Here is a 20,018-nt window from a genome sequence, read left to right on the forward strand (position 1 = left end):
TCAAAATGCATTGTCAGTGTAGACTTCTATAACAAATAGGCTGACCATTTCAGTGGCTTAAGGATGATTTCTTGAATGTGTCTGAGTTTTATATAGGTAAATGGAGAGACGGGGGAGGGAAGGTCTCTATTCCATGTAGTCTTTCAGGGACTCAGGCTCTTTCTGTCTGCCATTCAGAGTCCTCCACTGGATTTACTGAATTCAGCCCAGGATGAGGAAAGAGAAATAGCATGGAAGATTGGGCAGGAAGTGTTATGTGTCAGGCCTGAAGGCAGCTAATATTGCCTCTGCCCGTGTAATAATGAGAACTCACATGGTTGCACTTCCCAGCTAGAGTAGCTGAGTAATGTATGCTATCTGTGTATACCAGACAAAGGGTAAATGGTTTGGTGGACAACTTGCTGGTCTCTGCCACAATGTTCGATGAATGGTACCCACTATTACGATTATTAATATAACACCAGGGTAATTCTCATGGTAGCCTAAGGCTCACTTGGAGAGATGGACAACCCTAATTATGCAATCTTTACTCTTGAGAACCTAAGAGAAGGGCCAGTTATCACTGTTTTTGGCTCCCATGAGACATCTTTGACCATGATGACAAGACTGAATATCTCAAGGGTGACAGACAAGTGTAGAAAAGACATGCCATTGAGAGTCATTTGAAGGGAGTTCCATTGTTAATGTTAAACATTCAAAAGGTGTCTTTCTCTTCCTTTCTCTTCCACCTCTCTCTTTTGTTGCCAAACAAATCACTCCGAAACTTAATGGCTTAAGACACAGTGCTTATTTTAGTATTCCCCCTCACAGTTTCTGTGGGCAGGAATTCAGGAGTAGTTCAGCTGGGTGAAATGGCTTAGTTTCTCGTAAGTCATAGCCAGATGGTAGTTGAAGCTTGAATCTCTCTCTCTCTTTTTTTTAATAAATTTATTTTTTATTGGTGTTCAATTTGCCAACTTACAGAATAACACCCAGTGCTCATCCCATCAAGTGCCCCCCTCAGTGCCCGTCACCCATTCACCCCCACCCCCTGTCCTCCTCCCCTTCCACCACCCCTAGTTTGTTTCCCAGAGTTAGGAGTCTTTATGTTCTGTCTCCCTTTCTGATATTTCCCACACATTTCTTCTCCCTTCCCTTATATTCCCTTTCACTATTATTTATATTCCCCAAACGAATGAGACCATATAATGTTTGTCCTTCTCCGATTGACTTACTTCACTCAGCATAATACCCTCCAGTTCCATCCACGTTGAAGCAAATGGTGGGTATTTGTCATTTCTAATGGCTGAGGAATATTCCATTGTATACATAAACCACATCTTCTTTATCCATTCATCTTTCGATGGACACCGAGGCTCCTTCCACAGTTTGGCTATTGTGGACTTTGCTGCTAGAAACATCGGGGTGCAGGTGTCTCGGCGTTTCATTGCATCTGTATCTTTGGGGTAAATCCCCAACAGTTTGAAGCTTGAATCTCAAAGGTGTTTGCACTTACATGCCTGACCTCTAGGCTGGAAAGAATCAAACACGCAGGCACCTCTCAAACATCCAGCACCTCAAGCATCCGGCACCTCTCTGTCTCTCTCTGTCTCTCTGATCTTCTTACAAAGTCTTTCCAGTGTCGTCTCTAGCCTTCTGGTCTTCCAACATGGCACCTCAGTGCTCCCATGCAAATGCTCCTAGAGAGAGCCAGGCAGTCACTTACTACTGCCTCTTCTAATCCAGCCTCAGAAATTCCGCAACATCATTCCTGCCCCCAGGCTTTTCTGAGCAGTCAAAGTGAGGTCTGCTCACTTTCAAGGGAAAGGGACATAGACTCTACCTCTCAATGGCAGGCTCGTCAAAGAAACAACTTGCAAACATGTTTTGATACCACCCCACTTCCTTACCCCACGGCAGGGGCTTCCCATCTAGTGATCATGCTTGCAGATGGTTCAAAACTCATGATAGGCTAAGATATACTGATTCCCTTAAGGGCCAAAGCTGATGGCTGAGAAATCAGGCTGAAGTTTCAGAGCAGCTTGGACTGAGACAAGGGGGGTTGGGGGAGTGATGAGCACATAAGGTAGTGTAGCCTCCTCTCAGTGTCCATTTAATTAATTCCCATTTTCAGCCAAGCATGCTTGTAATCAGGGTTTTGTGCTTACCATTCCAAGATTGCAAGTAGGAGAGGCTTACATAAAGCAGCAAGGCTCAGAGAATTTAAGTAAAATACTGAAACCCACACAGCTGGGAATAGGAAGTGGAGAAGAGACTTGAACCCTGACTTGTCTTACCTCAAAACCCAGGAACATGTTCTCTGACCTCCTCCCCGGCAGTTGGGCAGTGTGTGTGCTGGCTGGGCAGAGGACGATAAAGAAATAGGTGTCATAGAAATGTGAAAGGGAAGAGCAGTGTGAGGGGGCTACTTGTGGCAGCATCTTACTACTTATTAGTTGTAAAATGCACCCCTCTTTCATCTACAAGAAGATAGTCGTCTTGGGATCCCAGGATTCATCTGTAGGTGCAGAATTTGGGGTGGTATAGGCCGCTGCTCTTAATGCACTGAAATTTCAGAGTGGAAGTGGGGGGGTGCAGGTAAGAAGGATGTAGTTCAACTAATTATAGTAACAATAGCTGCCACGATTAAGTCTTTAACAAATGCCAGGTAAACACTGTGTGTCATCTCATTTGGCTTTCATAAAAATCCTTGAGGTTGAGGTGATTACCAACATTTTGTGGATAGAGAAGCTGAGCCTCAGAGATGAAGTGAACTGCCCATAGGTCACTCAGTAGGTGGCAGAGCAGGAATCCAAACTCAGGGCTGCTTTCCTCTAAAGCTCTGCTTCCCAAACACAGACTGTGTGCCTGGTGCATCCCTCCAACCCATCCACCACCACCACCCCCTGCCGTCCCAAGTCCTCAGCTTTTCAGCAGCACACTTTGTGCCCCTTTATATAATAATATTAATTGAGAATATTGGTGCCACAGCCACCAGCACAAGCTGCTGAGATACCAGGCTGTGTCCTGGTAATTAAATGTTTAGTTGCATTGTCATATCTGCAGTTTTCAATGTCCCCAAACATCAATCCCAATTGAGACAGGAGGTGAGAAGAATACTCATGGTGAGTATGAGCATGCACATATGCCTATCTGTCTGATCCTCACACAGGCAACCTTTCTTTATTTCCCTGTGTAATTCTTGCTCTTCCTTTACTGGCACTCAGCTTAGTCTGAGAAGTCTACACACTGCCTGTCTCCATCACAGGCTAGTTAAGAAACAACCTGATTGCTATTGTAGGTAGTGGAAAACTGAATGAGGAAGGAAAGTGGTTACCAGGTGAGGCTACCCAAGGACTCACTTGATTTTTATTTTGATATTATTTTCAGTATCAGGAGAATAATCCCTTCTCATACAAAGTGCTCGAATCTGAAGATTGTTTCCCTGTTCCTTGTATGCAGCTGTGGATTTCACAGGTCCATCTGAGACATGACTGCAGGATGTCAACTTTAGGACCTGGCTAAGAAAACCTAAGAAATAGTGACTGTGTGGATGAGGATCTGTCATGGGGAAAATGACCTCCTGAGTTCCTGAATGTTCAGGAGAAAAGCAAAGCCAGTTTACAAGTAATTTGTTGAAACTCCAGCATGGCTAGAACCTTGAACAGATTCTCAAGAAGGCATGGTAGATAGGAATTAATCAATCAACATCCATTATTAAGAATTATAACATTGTTCATGGTCCCTTTTTTTGCATCTAGTCTTCTTAGATAATTTTAATGAACACAGAATATGTATACAGTTGTTCATAGGTTCATTCTTGATTTTGGTTTTCTCTAACTCTAGTTTTCTAATACCCATGGTGCCCCTTTTCCCCAACACAAATACCCCATAATGCTTTAAGTTCTTCCATAGCAAATTCTTCTCTTTGGGACCATTTTTAGGACTATAAACCCAATAGTTGTGGCAGGAGCAATCCATGTAACTGTCTTTACCTAATGTATGATATTAACAAAATTCCCCCTACTGTATGTCAGGCGCATACTCTTTATATTGGGCTATGAAAGTTAAACTTTGCTAATGGACCAGGAGTTGCAAACTAGTTGGAAAATAAATACTTAGGTAGATAACAAAGTCACTCAAGATTCTCTTGGTTTCAAGTGATAGAAAATTCAACTCAAACTGTTTTAAGACAAAATATAGGGGATATGGGATAAATTGGCTCATATAATTTCAAAATACAGAAGTATCTGGCTTCAGGCCTGGGTAGATCCACATACTCATAGGATAGCATCAGGAATCACTTTCTCCTTATCTCTTGACTCTGGAAAACTCTCGATGGTGACAAGATGGATTCTGGCAATGTTAAACAGCTTGGAAACCCAGTGGGGAAAGAGCTGTTGGGAATTTGAGTCATGATACATTCCTGAAACAAGTACTGTGGTCAGAGGGAAGATGCTTATAAGCCTAGCCTAGATTAGGTCTGGACCTGGGAAGAGAGGTTGGCCTCACTTATGTGACATGATCTGAGGGTTCGGGGAGGGGACTCCAAAGAAAAAGTTGTTAGTCAAAGTGGGGCAACAGAAGCCAGGCAGCTAAATATAGCAGGGCTCTACTATATACATAATGAATAGCTTATTCCATACAGTCTCCTTAAGGTTGGTTGGGCATGCTCAAGGGATGACATTAATCATTGGAATTACCTTCTGCTTGACAAGCAACATTCCTTCAAGCCAGTCTGGGTTGAATAGACCATAAGTGTAACCTCCAAAAATCTGACCCAAATTTGCTCTCTATTACAGTGACCTGGACAGAAATAATATTACCAGGATTACCAAGATGGACTTCGCTGGACTCAAGAACCTCCGAGTCTTGTAAGTAACACATGATTCTTGAACATCATTTTCATTTTTAGCTCTTTGGCCTTGTGAAAATGTTTTGTTGCCCTGACATCACACCCCTATGCACTGGGTGACAGGAATTTACCATTCTGCAGCAGAAAACCCTTCATTAGTGTACCCAGGTTTTTCAGGTATCTTATTCTGTGTCTCTATGCTGCTGGCTGGGCTAGCCTGGTGGAAGAAGTCAGTTCCAGTGACAAGGAAAACAGAAGGCTCTACATGAATAAATCAACATGCCCAGCTTCTAGGATGACAGCAATGTCAGCTTGACTAACCATGCTACTCTTCCACAGAGATTATAATTTCTTCTCCAGCCTGTGCATTAAAAGAGCAATCAGAACGAAAGTTATTTATCTTGTTGCTTTATGGAGTGGAGGGGAAAAGGGAGGGAGTCAGACAGGGTCAGAGCCCCTGCTGTACACCCACAGCTGAACAGACAGGTAGCAAAATTTGAGATGGGTATTGGCACAACAGGGGAGCAAGGAATATCAGATTTCCTTGCTAAATATTGAATATCTTTACTCATCCCGAAGTCTGTAAGTGATAAGAATGCCTAAATGCTTGTCCATTAGCAAAGCTCAGACATTTAGAGGTACAAGAGAGGAGTAATCGGAGCCTCTTTCCTACTTTACTCAGAGGTTGATTTTGACCCCGTAAGTATGGCTCCAGACCAGGAGTACCATCTGGACAGTCTGGCCACTGCCTTGGTGTCTGCTGTGTCATGGAATCTTGGATGGCAGATCTCTACTAGAAGCAGCAGCTAAAGTCTTAGTAGCTGAAGCCACCTCCTTCTTTTTACTAATAGCCCTGTATAATACAAATAATTTTATTAGGGACAGTAAGTACCTGGTTCTGGTCCTGCCTCAGAATTAACTGCCCATGTAATCTTGGATGAATCACTCTACCTCTTTGGGCTTCAGTTTTCTCATCTGTAAGATAAGAAATGACAGTATATTAGTTTGCTAGGGCTGCTATAACAAAGTACCACACAGTGGGTGGCTTAAACAAAAAATATTACTGTCTCAGAGTTTCTGAGGCCAGAAATCCAAAATCAGGGAGTCAGCATAGTTGGTTCCTTTTGAGGACTGAGAGGGAGGATCTGATCCAGCCTGTCTTCTAGCTTCTGGTGGCCTCAGGAATCCCTGGCTTCTAGATGGTTATCTTCTCCCTGAGTCTCACATTGTCTTCCTTCTGTGCATGTCTCTGTTCACATTTTCCTTTGTTATGAGGATATCAGTCAAATTAGTGCACACCCTAATAACCCCTTTTTAACTGAATTACTTTAGTGAGAACCTTATCTTTTTTTTTTTTTTTTAAGGTTTTATTTATTTATTCATGATAGAGAGAGAGAGAGAGAGAGAGAGAGAGAGGCAGGGACACAGGCAGAGGAAGAAGCAGGCTCCATGCCAGGAGCCTGACGCGGGACTTGATACCGGGACTCCAGGATTGCGCCTTGGGCCAAAGGCAGGCGCCAAACCGCTGAGCCACCCAGGGATCCCCGAGAACCTTATCTTTGATAAGGTCACATTATGATAGCCTGGGGATTAGACATTAACATATGAATTTGAGGGGGATATAATTCCACTCATAACAAATGGCCAGAAGTCCTCCGAACTCTCATAGTTGCACATTTAATGCTTTATGGTTTTAACATTTTCATGAAATCTGTTTATTCTCACTGCAACCTGTGGGATATTACTTGTGTAGCGTTGTTTTTCCTCAATGAGAAGTAGATAGTGGTGATGATGATGATGACTAACAACATATGTATGGTACTTTTCACAGACCAAGTTCTGTGTTATGTGGCTATTAATCCCTGTCTCCCTAGAGGAAACAGAGGCACAGTTGTCCCAACTTCACATGGCAGGTAACTATGCTAAGGAGAAATCAGAACCCAGAATATGTGCTTTCTAACCTCTGTGCAGAACTGCTGTCCACTTGTATTATAGAAATTTTAGAAAACTAAGAAGCAATAGTCTACCCATTTTATAAATGCAGCCCTGATGTGCATTACCTGATATGTACTGAACACCAGTGTGTGGGGACTCTGGGGTCTAAATGTTGGGCCTCCAAATAGCAGATGTTTTCTCCTTGATATATTCTCCAGTCTATGGCATGTTCACACTCCTTCACCATTATCAGGAAGAACGTGGAGGGGCAGAAGGGGGCGACTCTACCCTCTGCTGAGTCTTTTGCCCTTAGCAGTTATGTGTCTGTCAAATGGCTAGAAGTTCTCATGAGATGTGTGTGGGTCAGAATTGAGACAGGGATGGGTTGAGGGAATTCCATAGCTCAGTTTTAGGGTAACTTTTATTGAAGAGATAGAGGCAGTAAACTCCCGATTCCAGGTCATTTGACAGCTTGAAGAACAAACATTTAACCTCTCTGTTTCCATTTCTCCCCCTGCATGTGTGAGAGATTTCCTTTCATACAAGTCAGAAATTTCACCTAATGCTTCATTTTCTAACCAAGTCAGAAAGAAAACCCTTTGATTTTCTTACCATTACATCAGAAAGGCTAATAAAAATTCCAATTTCCATATCTGCTGTCTGCAAATAGAAAGTTTAAAATAATCACAAAAGATCATATTAATATCCTCTGGATGGTCTACAAAACATTCCTTTGACTCCAGTTTATCTTTCATTTAATTGGCACATTTTTCTTGTTTTGATAAGCAACACCAAAACACTCCTTCTTCCCCCACTTTATAGACTCTGTTAATATACTGTGTTTCGTTATCTTCCTTATCAACTCAAAGACAATCCTATTCAAGTGGCCCTTTATTCTGTGAAAGAATCTGCTAGGTGGGATAGCTGAAATGCTTTCTCACACTAGTAAAATACTTAGACATTTAAACCATATTTTCCCTCAATCTATTCTTTTTAGTTGAGTAACCTAGACAACTATCTTTTTTGAAAAGCTTTCATCACACCTTGGCACATTCCCTATATCTGTTTCTTATTTACAATTTATAGTGAAGCCAGAAAAGACTCAATAGTCTTGAATAATTTGTGCTTGCCACCTATTTCCATGCAGAATTGTTAATACAGTTCAGGAGTGTGGGCAAAAGCAGATAAAATGGATATTGGGGAACTTTGGTCTCATCCAAAGGCAATTTTCCCCAAATAAAGTACATTCAAGGAGAAGATATAAGAATTGCCCATAACAATTCTTTCCCTACAGGGTGGAGTAAGAAAAGATCCCTTCTGGTGTTATCAATTATATTCTCTTTCTTACTAGTCTGTTGCAAGAACTCTGCTATGCCCACAATGTGGGAGCCAGCTTTATCCCACATGGGGTTAATAAAAGAATTAAACTCCTCCCTAGCCATCATCACATGAGGCGGTTTCCGATTCTGATTCAGTGTTAAAACTAAAAAAATAACAATGCTAAAAGAGCTGAAAATGAACACAGTCTGTGTGTCTCTAACTCAGAATAGAGTCAAACAATGGACAGCCCTTCTGGACATCCAACCTTTGCTGGAATCCCTGACCTTGCTGCATCTGGTCAGTAAAATGAGAATGATATCAATTACATTAGCTCAAGCTTCTGAATTGCATCTCAACCTAGAAGTCTGGATGAAAGGTTCACAGCTTTTTCATTGATTCATTTATTCATTCATTCATCAGATGTTGATTATGTGTTGCCCCTTTAAAAGTCAGGTATTAGGCTGGACTCTGATAGTTCTAAGAAGTAAATCTAGAAAAGGACCCTAGCTACCTGACTATAGTCAGGATTCCAGCAGGAAAGAGATGACACTCACTCAAGACAAATAAGGAGAGCTAAATAAAGAGTTATTTACAAAGAAATGGGCAAAGTTAAGAGAAACTGAGAAGATATGCCATAGTTTCTTCAGGCTAGCAGCAAGGAACCACAATAGTCCTCTAGGCCTCAAGGAACAATAGGGGAAAGTGGTTATCTGAGCCCACAAAGGTAGGAACTACCTGATAGGATCTGTAGTCTTAGTTAGAGGGACACAGTCAATCTGAAGTTACTTGGCAGGGAAGGAGGTAGGAATAAATCCCCCAATATCAGTCCATCTCATCATCTCATTTTCCACTGGTGACTTCCATTGGCTAAAGTGATAAAAATTAGCCTCCCCACACCTGAGCATAGTTGAGGAGGGGCAGCTATTGAATACACATATATTTGCTTTTTTTTTTTTTTTACTCCCCTTTCTGAAAGAAGCTAGTAGTGTTAGATTAATTAGTATAGAACTAAAAGATTCATCATAGGAGGTTGGAGTTAAACTCCTTCAGAAACCCAGAGAGAATATCACACTCAGGCACTCTAGTATTGTTCTTTGTTATAATTGGGAACTTATGACAACAAGCACTGTGATGGATTGATTGATAGTAAAAACAGCTAAACAAATCCCCAGTCACTAATATTGAACTGATTCCCTGTTTAGCGAGATGTGCTAGTGTGAGTCTATTGGCATTCCAAGGCCCTCCTTGCCATATGGCAAAATAGAGAGGAAGACAAGGGAAGGTAAAGAACATTAATAAGCCTCTAATTGTACTTCAGATCCTGGGCTAGAGAATTTACACACTTTATTCCATTTTTGTCCTCATAAGGACTTATGAGACTTTTTTTTTTTTTAATTTACAAATGAGGAAACAGTCTCTGAGAGGTTGACTGGGTGTTACACCATCAGCTGATAAGAAAGCAGGGAAGGGTTTAATGCCCGATTTGGCAAGCACACCAGACTGGGAGTTAGTCTTTCCTAGCTGGCTGTGTGACTTTATACAAATAATTTCTCCTTAGGCAAGGCTCTCAGCCTCCCTATTCCATGGTATCCATATGTGTTAAGTGAGGAGCCTGTAGGGGGCCAGAGTGACATGAACGTATGTAGTAAAGTGGGGGTGAGGACTGTGGCAGACTGAGGAGCCTGTGTGCCTTGCCTGACCCCATACTCAGTTCCTACCAGTTGGTGGTATTTGGAAATACAGGAGCTGATTTTTGTTTTCTTTTCTTTTTTTTTAAAGATTTATTTATTCATAAGACACACACACACACACACACACACACACACACACAGAGGGGAGGGGGGCAGAGACACAGGCAGAGGGAGAAGTAGGCTCCATTCAGGGAGCTCGACGTGGAACTCGATCCTGGGTCTCCAGGATCATGCCCTGGGCTGAAGGCAGCGCTAAACTGCTGAGCCACCCGGGCTGCCCAGGAGCTGATTTTTCAGAAGGAGTTTCTTTTGTGATAATGTGTATGTGTGTATATATGTGTGCGTGATATTGATTTTTAATGGTTTGCAAAAAACTTACAAAAAAAAAATGTAAAATGTCATTGAACTCAAACAAAATACCCTTATCACTCTGATAGTTTGAGTCAGACACTTTGTATGTCCTAGACTGGCCTTTTCCTTGATAGAAAATCAATGTTACGTGGCCCAAAGACATCTATAGTTTTTCATTATTCAGAAGCCTTTATTAAGTGGCTGCTGTGCTAGGCAACTGTGTTAAGGCTGAGTATGATAATGAACAGAAATTCCTACCCCCTTAGTCCTTAGGCATAGTGGGGAAGATGGACTTGAAAATAAACTGAAGGACCCAAGTGTTAAGCCCAAGAAGTACAGGGGTTATAAAATGCCTTGGAGGTGCTAGGCTAACATGGATAGAATCATTTTGAAATGAAGGTCAAGCTTCCTTAAAGCTGCCTTCTATCCTTCTGCTTTTTCCTTCAGGCGCTCAGAGGACCTCTTCTGTGTAGTCCAGGGCACCTACAGCCTTTCCTAAACTGCACCTTCCAAAGACACTTCCTTCAAACACAACTACATCTCTCTACATCTCATTCAACCAGCGGGATTGGCCCGGGATAGAAACTGGGCAACCTCATTGCTTTTCTTCCCTACTGTTCATCTAATCCAGTTTAAGCTGCCATTTTTTTTTTTTTTTAAGTTAGGGAAACAAATGTTTCATTGTATACTCAATTCCTAGGATATGCCACATGCATGAATCAACCTCAGTTAAGCAGAGTGTTTAGGTTTTTAATCATCTGCATGGAGAATATTGGAGGTCAGCAGAGTCCGTGGCTGGACTAGCTTTTGTGACCATCACCCTCAGCCAGGCCCTGGGCAAGGAGAATTCCTGGCACAGGCAGTTGTCCAACAGTAGGAACACCCTTTCTAGTAGGTGACCCAGAGTCAGAGTACACAGAGAAGGCCCTTTTTAATGAAGTATTTTTGCATCCTTAGAGGAGGGAGCTCCAAGGGAAGAGATACTGAATATATGTGTGTTTTTTATAAGAAGCAGCTTTTACCTCTTCCTTTTCTGTGCAACATCCTGCAGTGCTTGGGGGGACATTTGCTGAGAACATTCTTAAAATAGAGGCATGGAAACCAATCTGTCAGGTAGAAAGTGTGCAGGCGGCGAAACCCTGGTTACCGTGACACCAAGCTGGCATGTGAATTATCTTGTCCCACTAGACTGATCCCAGCTGGGGGGTAGGGGGCATGGCAGAGTGTCATGGGAGGGGCTGAGTGACCAGGTCTGCAGGGCCTGAAACCTAGCATGAAGACCCCTGAGGCCTGCTTGTCCTTGACCACTGCTGTTTCTGTGGTCCTAGGCATCTGGAAGACAACCAGGTCAGCGTCATCGAGAGAGGCGCCTTCCAGGATCTGAAGCAGCTGGAGCGATTGTAAGTACAGTACAACCTCCTTTCTTGAAAAAAAAAAAAAAAAAAAAAATCTCCTTTCTTGAAAAGTCATCATCTTCTTCTTCTTCTTTTTTTTTTTTTTTTTTTTTGGTAAATTGACTTCATTGCAACCTTGCCAAAAAAAAGTCTTCAACATTTAATGAAATGTTTGCTTATTTTATTTAAAGTACATCAGATACATGTTAAAGAGACACTGAGATCCTTTTAAATTCTTTTTCTTTATTTTTTAAACTCTTTCTCTTTAAAAGGATCTATATTTCTCTTCCAGGATCTATATTTCTTCTTCTTGGGCTGGAGCTGTTGCTTTTGGTATCTGTACATGGGGCTGGTTCTTGCCCAAGCCTTGTCCCTTTTGCAGGAGATGGAAGCCAGCAGTTGGTTATCCCTGTCATGGAGGCCAGTGTTAGATACTCGCTATTCCCCTGCATGGGTAGCAGGTTCCCTCCTCAGGCCCTCTCCTCCTGGAGCCGCCTCTGCCCCTCACAAGAGAGGAAAGATGGGAGAGTGGGCAGTACCGTCAGTGTGCCTGTATCTCCTCTGAGCATCAGCCTGTGTCAGGAAGCCCACATGTTTCCACGAGAGTATGTGGTGCCAGGGTTTAAAAATAGGCTGCTATTCTGACTATCAGAGGGAGAGACAAAGAGGGGTGGGAATGGAGATGGATGGAGCCTCCATTTATTTTGATGATTAATGCAATTGCAGAAAACTCTTGGGTCACTCAGATGGGGCTGCTGTTCAGATGGTTAAGTGGGCAGCTTCACCTTTCCTCAGTTAATCATATCTGGCAGCATATAACATCTGGATATTTGCTTCCTGCCCTCTAAGTGGAGCTTGTCCCAAAGAGCACTTAGTCATGCCGGTGGGCGGCTCTCTTCCATGTTTCCCTCCACATCCCAGTTGGCCTGACATTTAAGCCTCTTTCTCCTGCAGTTGGGGGACAGAGGTGCAACAGTTCGCTGCTCCACCAGCCTCCCTGGTAGGATCCTGTCCTGTTGCCAAATCTCATCTACAGAGATGAGAGTTGGGTAAGGTGGAGGGCCTGCCACCAACATGTTAGCTTTGTTTGTTATCTTTTCCCCTGAAGTCATTGCATCTGGGGTGACATGGTTATTATCTAGCAAAATCCTTTATTCCCTCTCCTTTGTGTGAACTGTCTCATTTGTTGTTCTCCATCTAGGTCAAAGGTCAATGTATGTTCTATGGTTGATTTAAAAATGTAAGATTTATTTCTTATAAAGGAAAAGAGTTCTAAAAATAATACATGCTGCCTCTATTTACACTTATATTCTTAAGTCTCTTGAAACTTAAATTCTTATTTAAACCAAGGGAAAAATAAAAGTATTTGTTGAACTTGGTTCCTTTGTATGAGATATTAAACATTTCTTTTTTGTTTTTGATATTAAACATTTCTATGGAAGAGTAAATATGTAGTCCTTTGTGAAAAGGCCACCTCTTGCTTAGTCTTCTGATTAAAAGGGTAAATAAACTCCTAATTTATTCATTTCATGATTATTGGGAGGGAACTAATTGATAATTGAGTACCTTGGGGATACTGGGAAGTATGCCGATGTTTTATAAGCTATCTGTTATTTTATCCCCATGAAATTCCTATGAGGTATTATTAACCTCATTTTGCAGATGAAGAAACAGAGGCCCAGGGAGATGAAGCCAAAGAATTGTCAGAGAGGTGGGGGGGGGGGGGGGAGGAGCCAAAATTCAAAGCCACATCTGTCTGACATCAAAGCCCACACCCTTTCATACTTCTGTGCTCTGGACATTAGATGAAGTGTGATCTTTAGCAATGGCCCTGCAAATGGCCTCTCACATACCCACTTAACTCCAGGGAATATCAGTGAAATATGCTGGCAAAAGGTACTTTTCTCTGGTTTGGTGAATGCAGCAGAAACACCATGCATGTCTACAAGACTGAGAGGCTTACAATTGCAGGGAAACCTGGCTGTTTCTCTACTTTGTGTATTAGGAGGCTAGCTGCTGGACTAGATAAACTCTCAAATCACAGCTTAACACAGTAGAAGTTTATTTCTTATTCGTATCAAACCCAGTAAGGGCATTCTTGGTTGCTGGGTCTCTCTCCTCCAAGGAGAGACTCAGGAACACAGGGTCCTTTCACTCCTTGACTCTGCCATCTTTAAACCGTGGCTTCCAAGGTACCAGTGTGTATCTGAATCAAGCCACTGGAAGGGAAAACAGTGTGAAGAATTGTACATGGGAGGCTTTTATGGCTGGGACCTGGAAATTGTACATACGACTTCCACAATTACATACCTTGGATTAGAAATTATTCACATGGCCACAGTAAACTGCAGAAGAGGCTGGGAAAGATAATCAAGCCAAATGCCCAGTAAATAGAGGAAACAGAATTAGGGAATAGCTAACCAGTTTCTGACTTATACTGCAACTGATCTAAAGAAGTACTTGAATGGGAAGAAGAGTGAAAGTATAGGTGGCTGGACAGTATGCGCAGTTGGATGGGCCCCCTTAGTTAAGGCTTTCCAATGTCAACGAGAGAAGGTATATGCGACATTATTCTGATGTGTTAATCTGGTGTTGGTTATCCAGTCTCTCCCCAAACAGACTGAGAGCTATAGAATGGGAAAATAAAACATATTTGCTGTTAACAACTAAAGAAATAGATGGCTGATTGTACCATCTGTAGCCCTCATTCCTGACTTACCTTACTTGTGTCTCTATATTTGGTAGTAGATTCATCTTTATCGATCATACTCTGAAATACAGCCTGGAAATTATATGGGTTTTGATAATTCATTCCTGGAGTATTGATTTTCATTATGGATGGTATTTATTGGTTTGATTTCTTCAGCCTTAATGGGAAAGGGGAGAGAATTCTGTCCTTTAGTTCTCAAATCAGAGTTCTACATTCTTCCATAAAAGGGCCTCTGCTGCAGACTGAGTCAGGTGCCTCTCCTAACATACAACAATGATTGTCCTTATCACAGCACTTATCATACCATCTGTTAAGTCCCTATTTGCCTGATTGTCTCTAACCAAACCATGAGTATGTTGAAATCAGAAATGTTTCATGAAGTCTTAATCTCAAAGCTTTACACAAGGCATGATAGTAAATACTTATCAAATACTTGGGGTTTTGTTCTATACTAGTGGTTCTGAACTGATACCAATTCCTCCCAACCCCCACCCAGAGGACATTTGGTAATGTCTGGGGATATTTTTGGCGGTCACAACTAGAGTGTGTTACTGGTATATAATGGGTAGAGGTCAGGAATGCTGCTAAACAGCCTCTAACACACAGGATAGCTCCTACAACAGAAAATTATCTGGTCCAAACCATTAACAGCACTGAGGGTGTGAAGCTCTGCTTCTTATCTGTTATGTATCAGATAGCATCATAGACACTTGACATATGCCATCTGTTTAATCCATACAACAATATTATGAGGTTAGAAATTCTGTGTCCCTGATGTGACAATATAAAATTCAAAGGATTGACTTTAAAGTATTGTTGCTAAATATGTCTCCCCTACATCTAATTTAGCTACATCTCACTTCTGGTTTCACCAAAGTAGGCAGGATGGAGTACTAAATTAAATGAAACCAAGAGGAATATTCAAATCCCATAGATGGAACATTCTACAAGAAAGCTGTGTTGGTCTCTTCAAAAAGTCAATGTCCTGGAAAGATGGGAATTGACTATTGTAGATTAAAAGCTTAAGATAGGAACAGTAGCAAAATTTGGGAGGGTCAATGGAGTTTAAGTGTTCTAAGATCTTTGAATTATCCCAGAAATGATAATAGCACTACTGCTTATTGCCTTATTAAATCAAGGATGCATGTTGCAATCTGTAGGATAGCTTCTAAAAAGAACAGTTTAAAAAATATAATAACCTAATAGAGAGAGAAAGGATGGAGAATGATTCAAAGAAAAATATAGTTAATTCAAATAAGGAATAAAAGAAAAGGAAAAGGAATTTAGAATGAATTAAACAAAGAGAAAACAAATAGTAAGGTGATGATCTTAAACACAAAAATATCATAATTATTGTGTATATAAATGTGTATATAAATCCTCTACCTAAAAGACCGTGAATAAAAACCAAAAATAATTATATGCTTTTTATAAAGACAAACATTAAACAAGAAGATAGAGAAAAAAATAAAAGGATAGAAAAGATACCATGAAAATACTAACCAAAAGAAGGATGGTGTGGATTTATTAATACTACTTAAAATAGACTTTTTTAAAAAAAAAATAACGTTATTGGAGATAAAGAGGGCTATTTCAAAATGATAAAGGATTAAATACACCAGAAAAATACGAGAATTTGTATCTGTCTAAAAACATAGCCTGACAATACGTAAAGCAAATATTGACAGAATTAAAAGGATAGACAAGTTTACATTCATAGTTAAGATTCATTCTTGTAATTAATAGGATAAGCATATATAATCATTAGTAACAATATGGCCTATTATAATATTAGTAACAGTATGGAACAATATGACAGAGTTTGCAAACCTGACCTAATTGATTCTTAGAAAACACTGCAATCAAAAAATGTAGATTGAACATTTTTTTTTCAACTACATGTGAAATCTTTATCAAGCACTGGTTTACAAAGCATGTCTTAAAAAAATATGAAAAGGTTGAAATCATATGGAGTATTTTCTCTGGCCACAGCAGAAATATTCAAGAAGTCAATAAGAAAACAGTAACTAGAAAATTTCAAATATTTGGAAATTGAGTAATATACTTCAAAATAAAATCTGAGTCAAAGAACATATCATAAGGGAAATTGGAAGATATATTTTCTGAATGTTAATAAACACACAGTATACCACGATGTATGGATTGTAGCCAAAGCTATGCTCAGAGAAAAATGGATACCCTTTAAGTTACATTATTCAATTTATGATGTATGTATGCTATCATACATTTTAAAAGAAGTAAGGATAAAATCTTGATGGAAGTACCCATTTTAAGAAGCTAGAAAAAAACAAAAAAGTAGGAGTGAAATCAGTAAGAGCAGAAGTATATGAAATAGAAGCATATACATAATTTTTAAGAATATTGAAAAGCGAAACTTTCACTCTTGACACAATAAAATTACAAAAACTAGCAAGACTGATCAGAAAACAAAACAAAAAAAACAAAAACAAAAAAAAAAGGAAGGCCAAATTGCCAGCATGAGGGATAAAAGGGAGGACACATCGATGGATTTTACAGATTAAAGGGATGATAAGAATAGATTTCAAACTTTAGTTCAATGATTTTAAAGATTAAGTGTAATTGAAAACTGAAGCAAGAAAGGATAGAAAATCTGTATAGTCCTATTAAAGAAATTAAATCTTTAATTAAAATATTCCTTGGGGTGACTGGGTGACAGGCACTGAGGGGGGCACTTGATGGGATGAACACAGGGTGATATGCTATATGTTGGCAAATTGAACTCCAATAAACAAAAAAATTAATTCACCATGGGATGCCTGGGTGGCTCAGTGGTTGAGCACCTGCCTTTGGCTCAGGGTATGATCCTGGAGTCCTGGGATGGAGTCCCACATCGGGCTTCCTGCATGGAGTCTGCTTCTCCCTCTGCCTGTGTCTCTGCCTCCCTCTCTCTGTGTGTCTCCAATGAATAAATAAATAAAATCTTAAAAAATAAATATTCCACCCAAAATAATCTAGGCTGAGATGGCTTCACTACTGAATCATACCAAAATTTTAAGGAAAGAATAATATCAATTTAACATAAATTCATTCTATTAAAAAGAATAGATATTTTTTCATTTGAACAATATAATTTTTATAGCAAAATCCAATAGCTTTTCAAAAAAAAGTATAAACCAAAAAAAAAAAAAAAAGTATAAACCAACACATTTCATGAATATTTATGTGAATTTCCTAGCAAGATATTAGTAAAGTGAATTAGTGGTACATGAAAAAGATACATTACAACCAAAGTTGGATTATTCAAGGAAGACCAGGTTGGCTTAATATTTGAAAATCCTGTCCCCAATTAAAAAATACTGAACAACTAGGATGGCAAAACCAAAGACATACACTACATCTACAATAAAACTAGTTGACGCAGTATCTTAGTAAAGCCCCTGCACCCTCAATAAAAGTAGACAGGGAAAAACAACTGATGGTTACATGACTGTTGTGCTATCTCATCTATGTAGAACAAAGCAGAGGGAGGCTAACTAAAATTCTTATGACTCTGAGAACAGGAGATTGCTTAAATAACCAATATGTACTCATTGGAAAACACAGTGACCAACCTGAGAAAAGCACCAAAAAATGGAAGGGAGTTGGATTAGATCCAATTCATGGTAAGTACAAAGGAACCATGATGTGATAATGACTGATAGTACTTGGAGTATTGTGGAACCTATAAATTCTTCAAACTAACAAAAACAAGGCTCTTTTTCAAAGAAAGGCCTAACATTGATAAGAAACTCCTGAGAGTAGTTGATCAGAACAGGAACAATAGTAGAAAAGAAAACTTCTTGATGAAAGATTTAGAAATCACCAGAAGAGTTAGATCTTAGAAAATACAAGGCCATGTTTTTCATTAGTTTGTGGAAAAAAAAAAAAAAGAATGAACTCTAGACTCCTGAATCTAAAAAACTATCACTTCCTACCCCTTTCTCATAAAACTACAAAAATTTCTTTCATATAAGAAATAAGCAACCAAAAAGATTATGGTTGAAGCTCATACAAAGTGTTTTTTTCATAAAAAAATTAAAAATGAGTAAGAAGTATAATAACCTTTCTAGAAACAATGAAAGCATGCAAGAAAGAGGAACCCACAGAACAGATGAAAACTATAATAGTATAGTTCAAAACTAGCTACACAAATTTAAACTATAAAAGCTACACTTATAAACTATAAAAGTACAACATAAATTTGAATTTTAAAAGCTCAGAAATTAGATAATTAGAGAAAAATAGAATATGAAAGGAGGGACAAAGAACTCAGGGATCAATTTTGAAATAAAAGAACTAATTTTAAAATAAATATTGTCAATTCTGAAGAATGAACTTGGAAGAATCACACTATCCAACTTCAGGACCTGGTATAAAGCTACGGTAATCAAGACAGCATGGCATTGGTGAAATAATAGACAAATGAATTAACAGAACTGAATTAAAAAAAACCTGAAATAGACCTATTCAAATATAGTTAACTGACTTTTGACAAAGGTGCAAAGACGATTCAATGGAGAAAAAAGTCTTTTCAACAAATGATACTGGGACAATTGGATGTTCATATATAAGAAATTGAACCTAGGCACAAACCTTACATCTTACACCGAATTTAATTCAAAGTGAATCATAGACCCAAATGTAAAACTATTAAATTTCTAGGAGAGACAAGAGAAAAAAATATACATGACCTTGGTTTTGGGAATGTGTTTCTCAACATAACAGCAAAAGCATGATCCATAAAAGAAAAAAAAAAATTCTCATTTGAACTTTATTAAAAACTTCTCCGGAAAGGGCACTGTTAAGGAAGAATGAAAAGTCGCAGACTGGAATTAAATTTTTGTGAAAAATAGGACACCTCGGTGGCTCAGCAGTTGATCATCTGCCTTCGGCTCAGGGTGTGATCCCGGGGTCTGGGATCGAGTTCTGCATTGGGTTCCTTACAGGGAGTCTACTTTTCCCTCTGCCTATGTCTCTACCACCACCCCCCCGCCCCACCTGTGTCTCTCATGAATAAATTTAAAAATCTTAAAAAAATATTTTGCAAAATGCATATCTGATTTGCATATAAAATATACAAAGAACGTTCAAAATTCAACAATTTTGAACCCCACAAAGAGAAAGAAATGGGAGAAAAGATTTTAACAACTACTTCACCAAATAAGATATATAGATGGAAAATAAGCATATGAAATTTCTCACTATCACTTCTTATTAGGATAATGCAAGATAAACAACAATGAAATAGCATTGTCCCCTTTAATTACAATGGCTAAAATACTAAAGACTGATAGTACTAATTGCTGGTGAGAACGTAGAGTAACAGGAACTCTCACTTATTGCTGGTGAGAATGCAAAATGCTATACCCACTTTAGATGACAGCTCATCAGTTTCTTGCAAACCTAAACACAGTTGGATCTTATAGGTGGTTTAGTGGTTAGGGATTTAGGGCAGAAGAGGGGATAAAGGGTTGAATAGGTGAAGCCATGGGAAAGGAGCGGCTTAAGATGGTGAAATTATGCTGTATGATACTGAAATAGTGAATATATGACATTTGCATTGATCAAAGCCCATAGAATTTTATAACATACAGAGTGAATCTTAATGCATGAACATTTCTAAAATTATTTAGAAAATTGGAGGATCCCAAGATGGAATATGGACTGTGATGAATGTATGAATCAATCTCTTGAAGGTGATAGGGGAAAGGTGCTGACCTAAGTAGATTTGGAAATGAATCTATGAGACTAAATGCAAAAGG

General features: G+C 39.5%; 2 protein-coding genes across 2 annotated transcripts in view; one reads left to right on the forward strand and one right to left on the reverse strand.

Moving 5' to 3' along the window:
• Positions 1 to 20,018, reverse strand: part of SPDL1 (spindle apparatus coiled-coil protein 1) — a 373,127-nt gene that overhangs the window by 334,228 nt on the left and 18,881 nt on the right. The window lies entirely within an intron of this gene.
• Positions 1 to 20,018, forward strand: part of SLIT3 (slit guidance ligand 3) — a 591,462-nt gene that overhangs the window by 40,727 nt on the left and 530,717 nt on the right. Inside the window, exons 2-3 of the mRNA XM_077895576.1 lie at positions 4,782 to 4,853; positions 11,460 to 11,531. Of these exons, the coding sequence (XP_077751702.1) occupies positions 4,782 to 4,853; positions 11,460 to 11,531 (144 nt within the window). The remainder of the gene's footprint in view (positions 1 to 4,781; positions 4,854 to 11,459; positions 11,532 to 20,018) is intronic.

The sequence above is a fragment of the Canis aureus genome, chromosome 4, assembly GCF_053574225.1.
Source record: "Canis aureus isolate CA01 chromosome 4, VMU_Caureus_v.1.0, whole genome shotgun sequence".
Taxonomy (NCBI): Eukaryota; Metazoa; Chordata; class Mammalia; order Carnivora; family Canidae; genus Canis; species Canis aureus.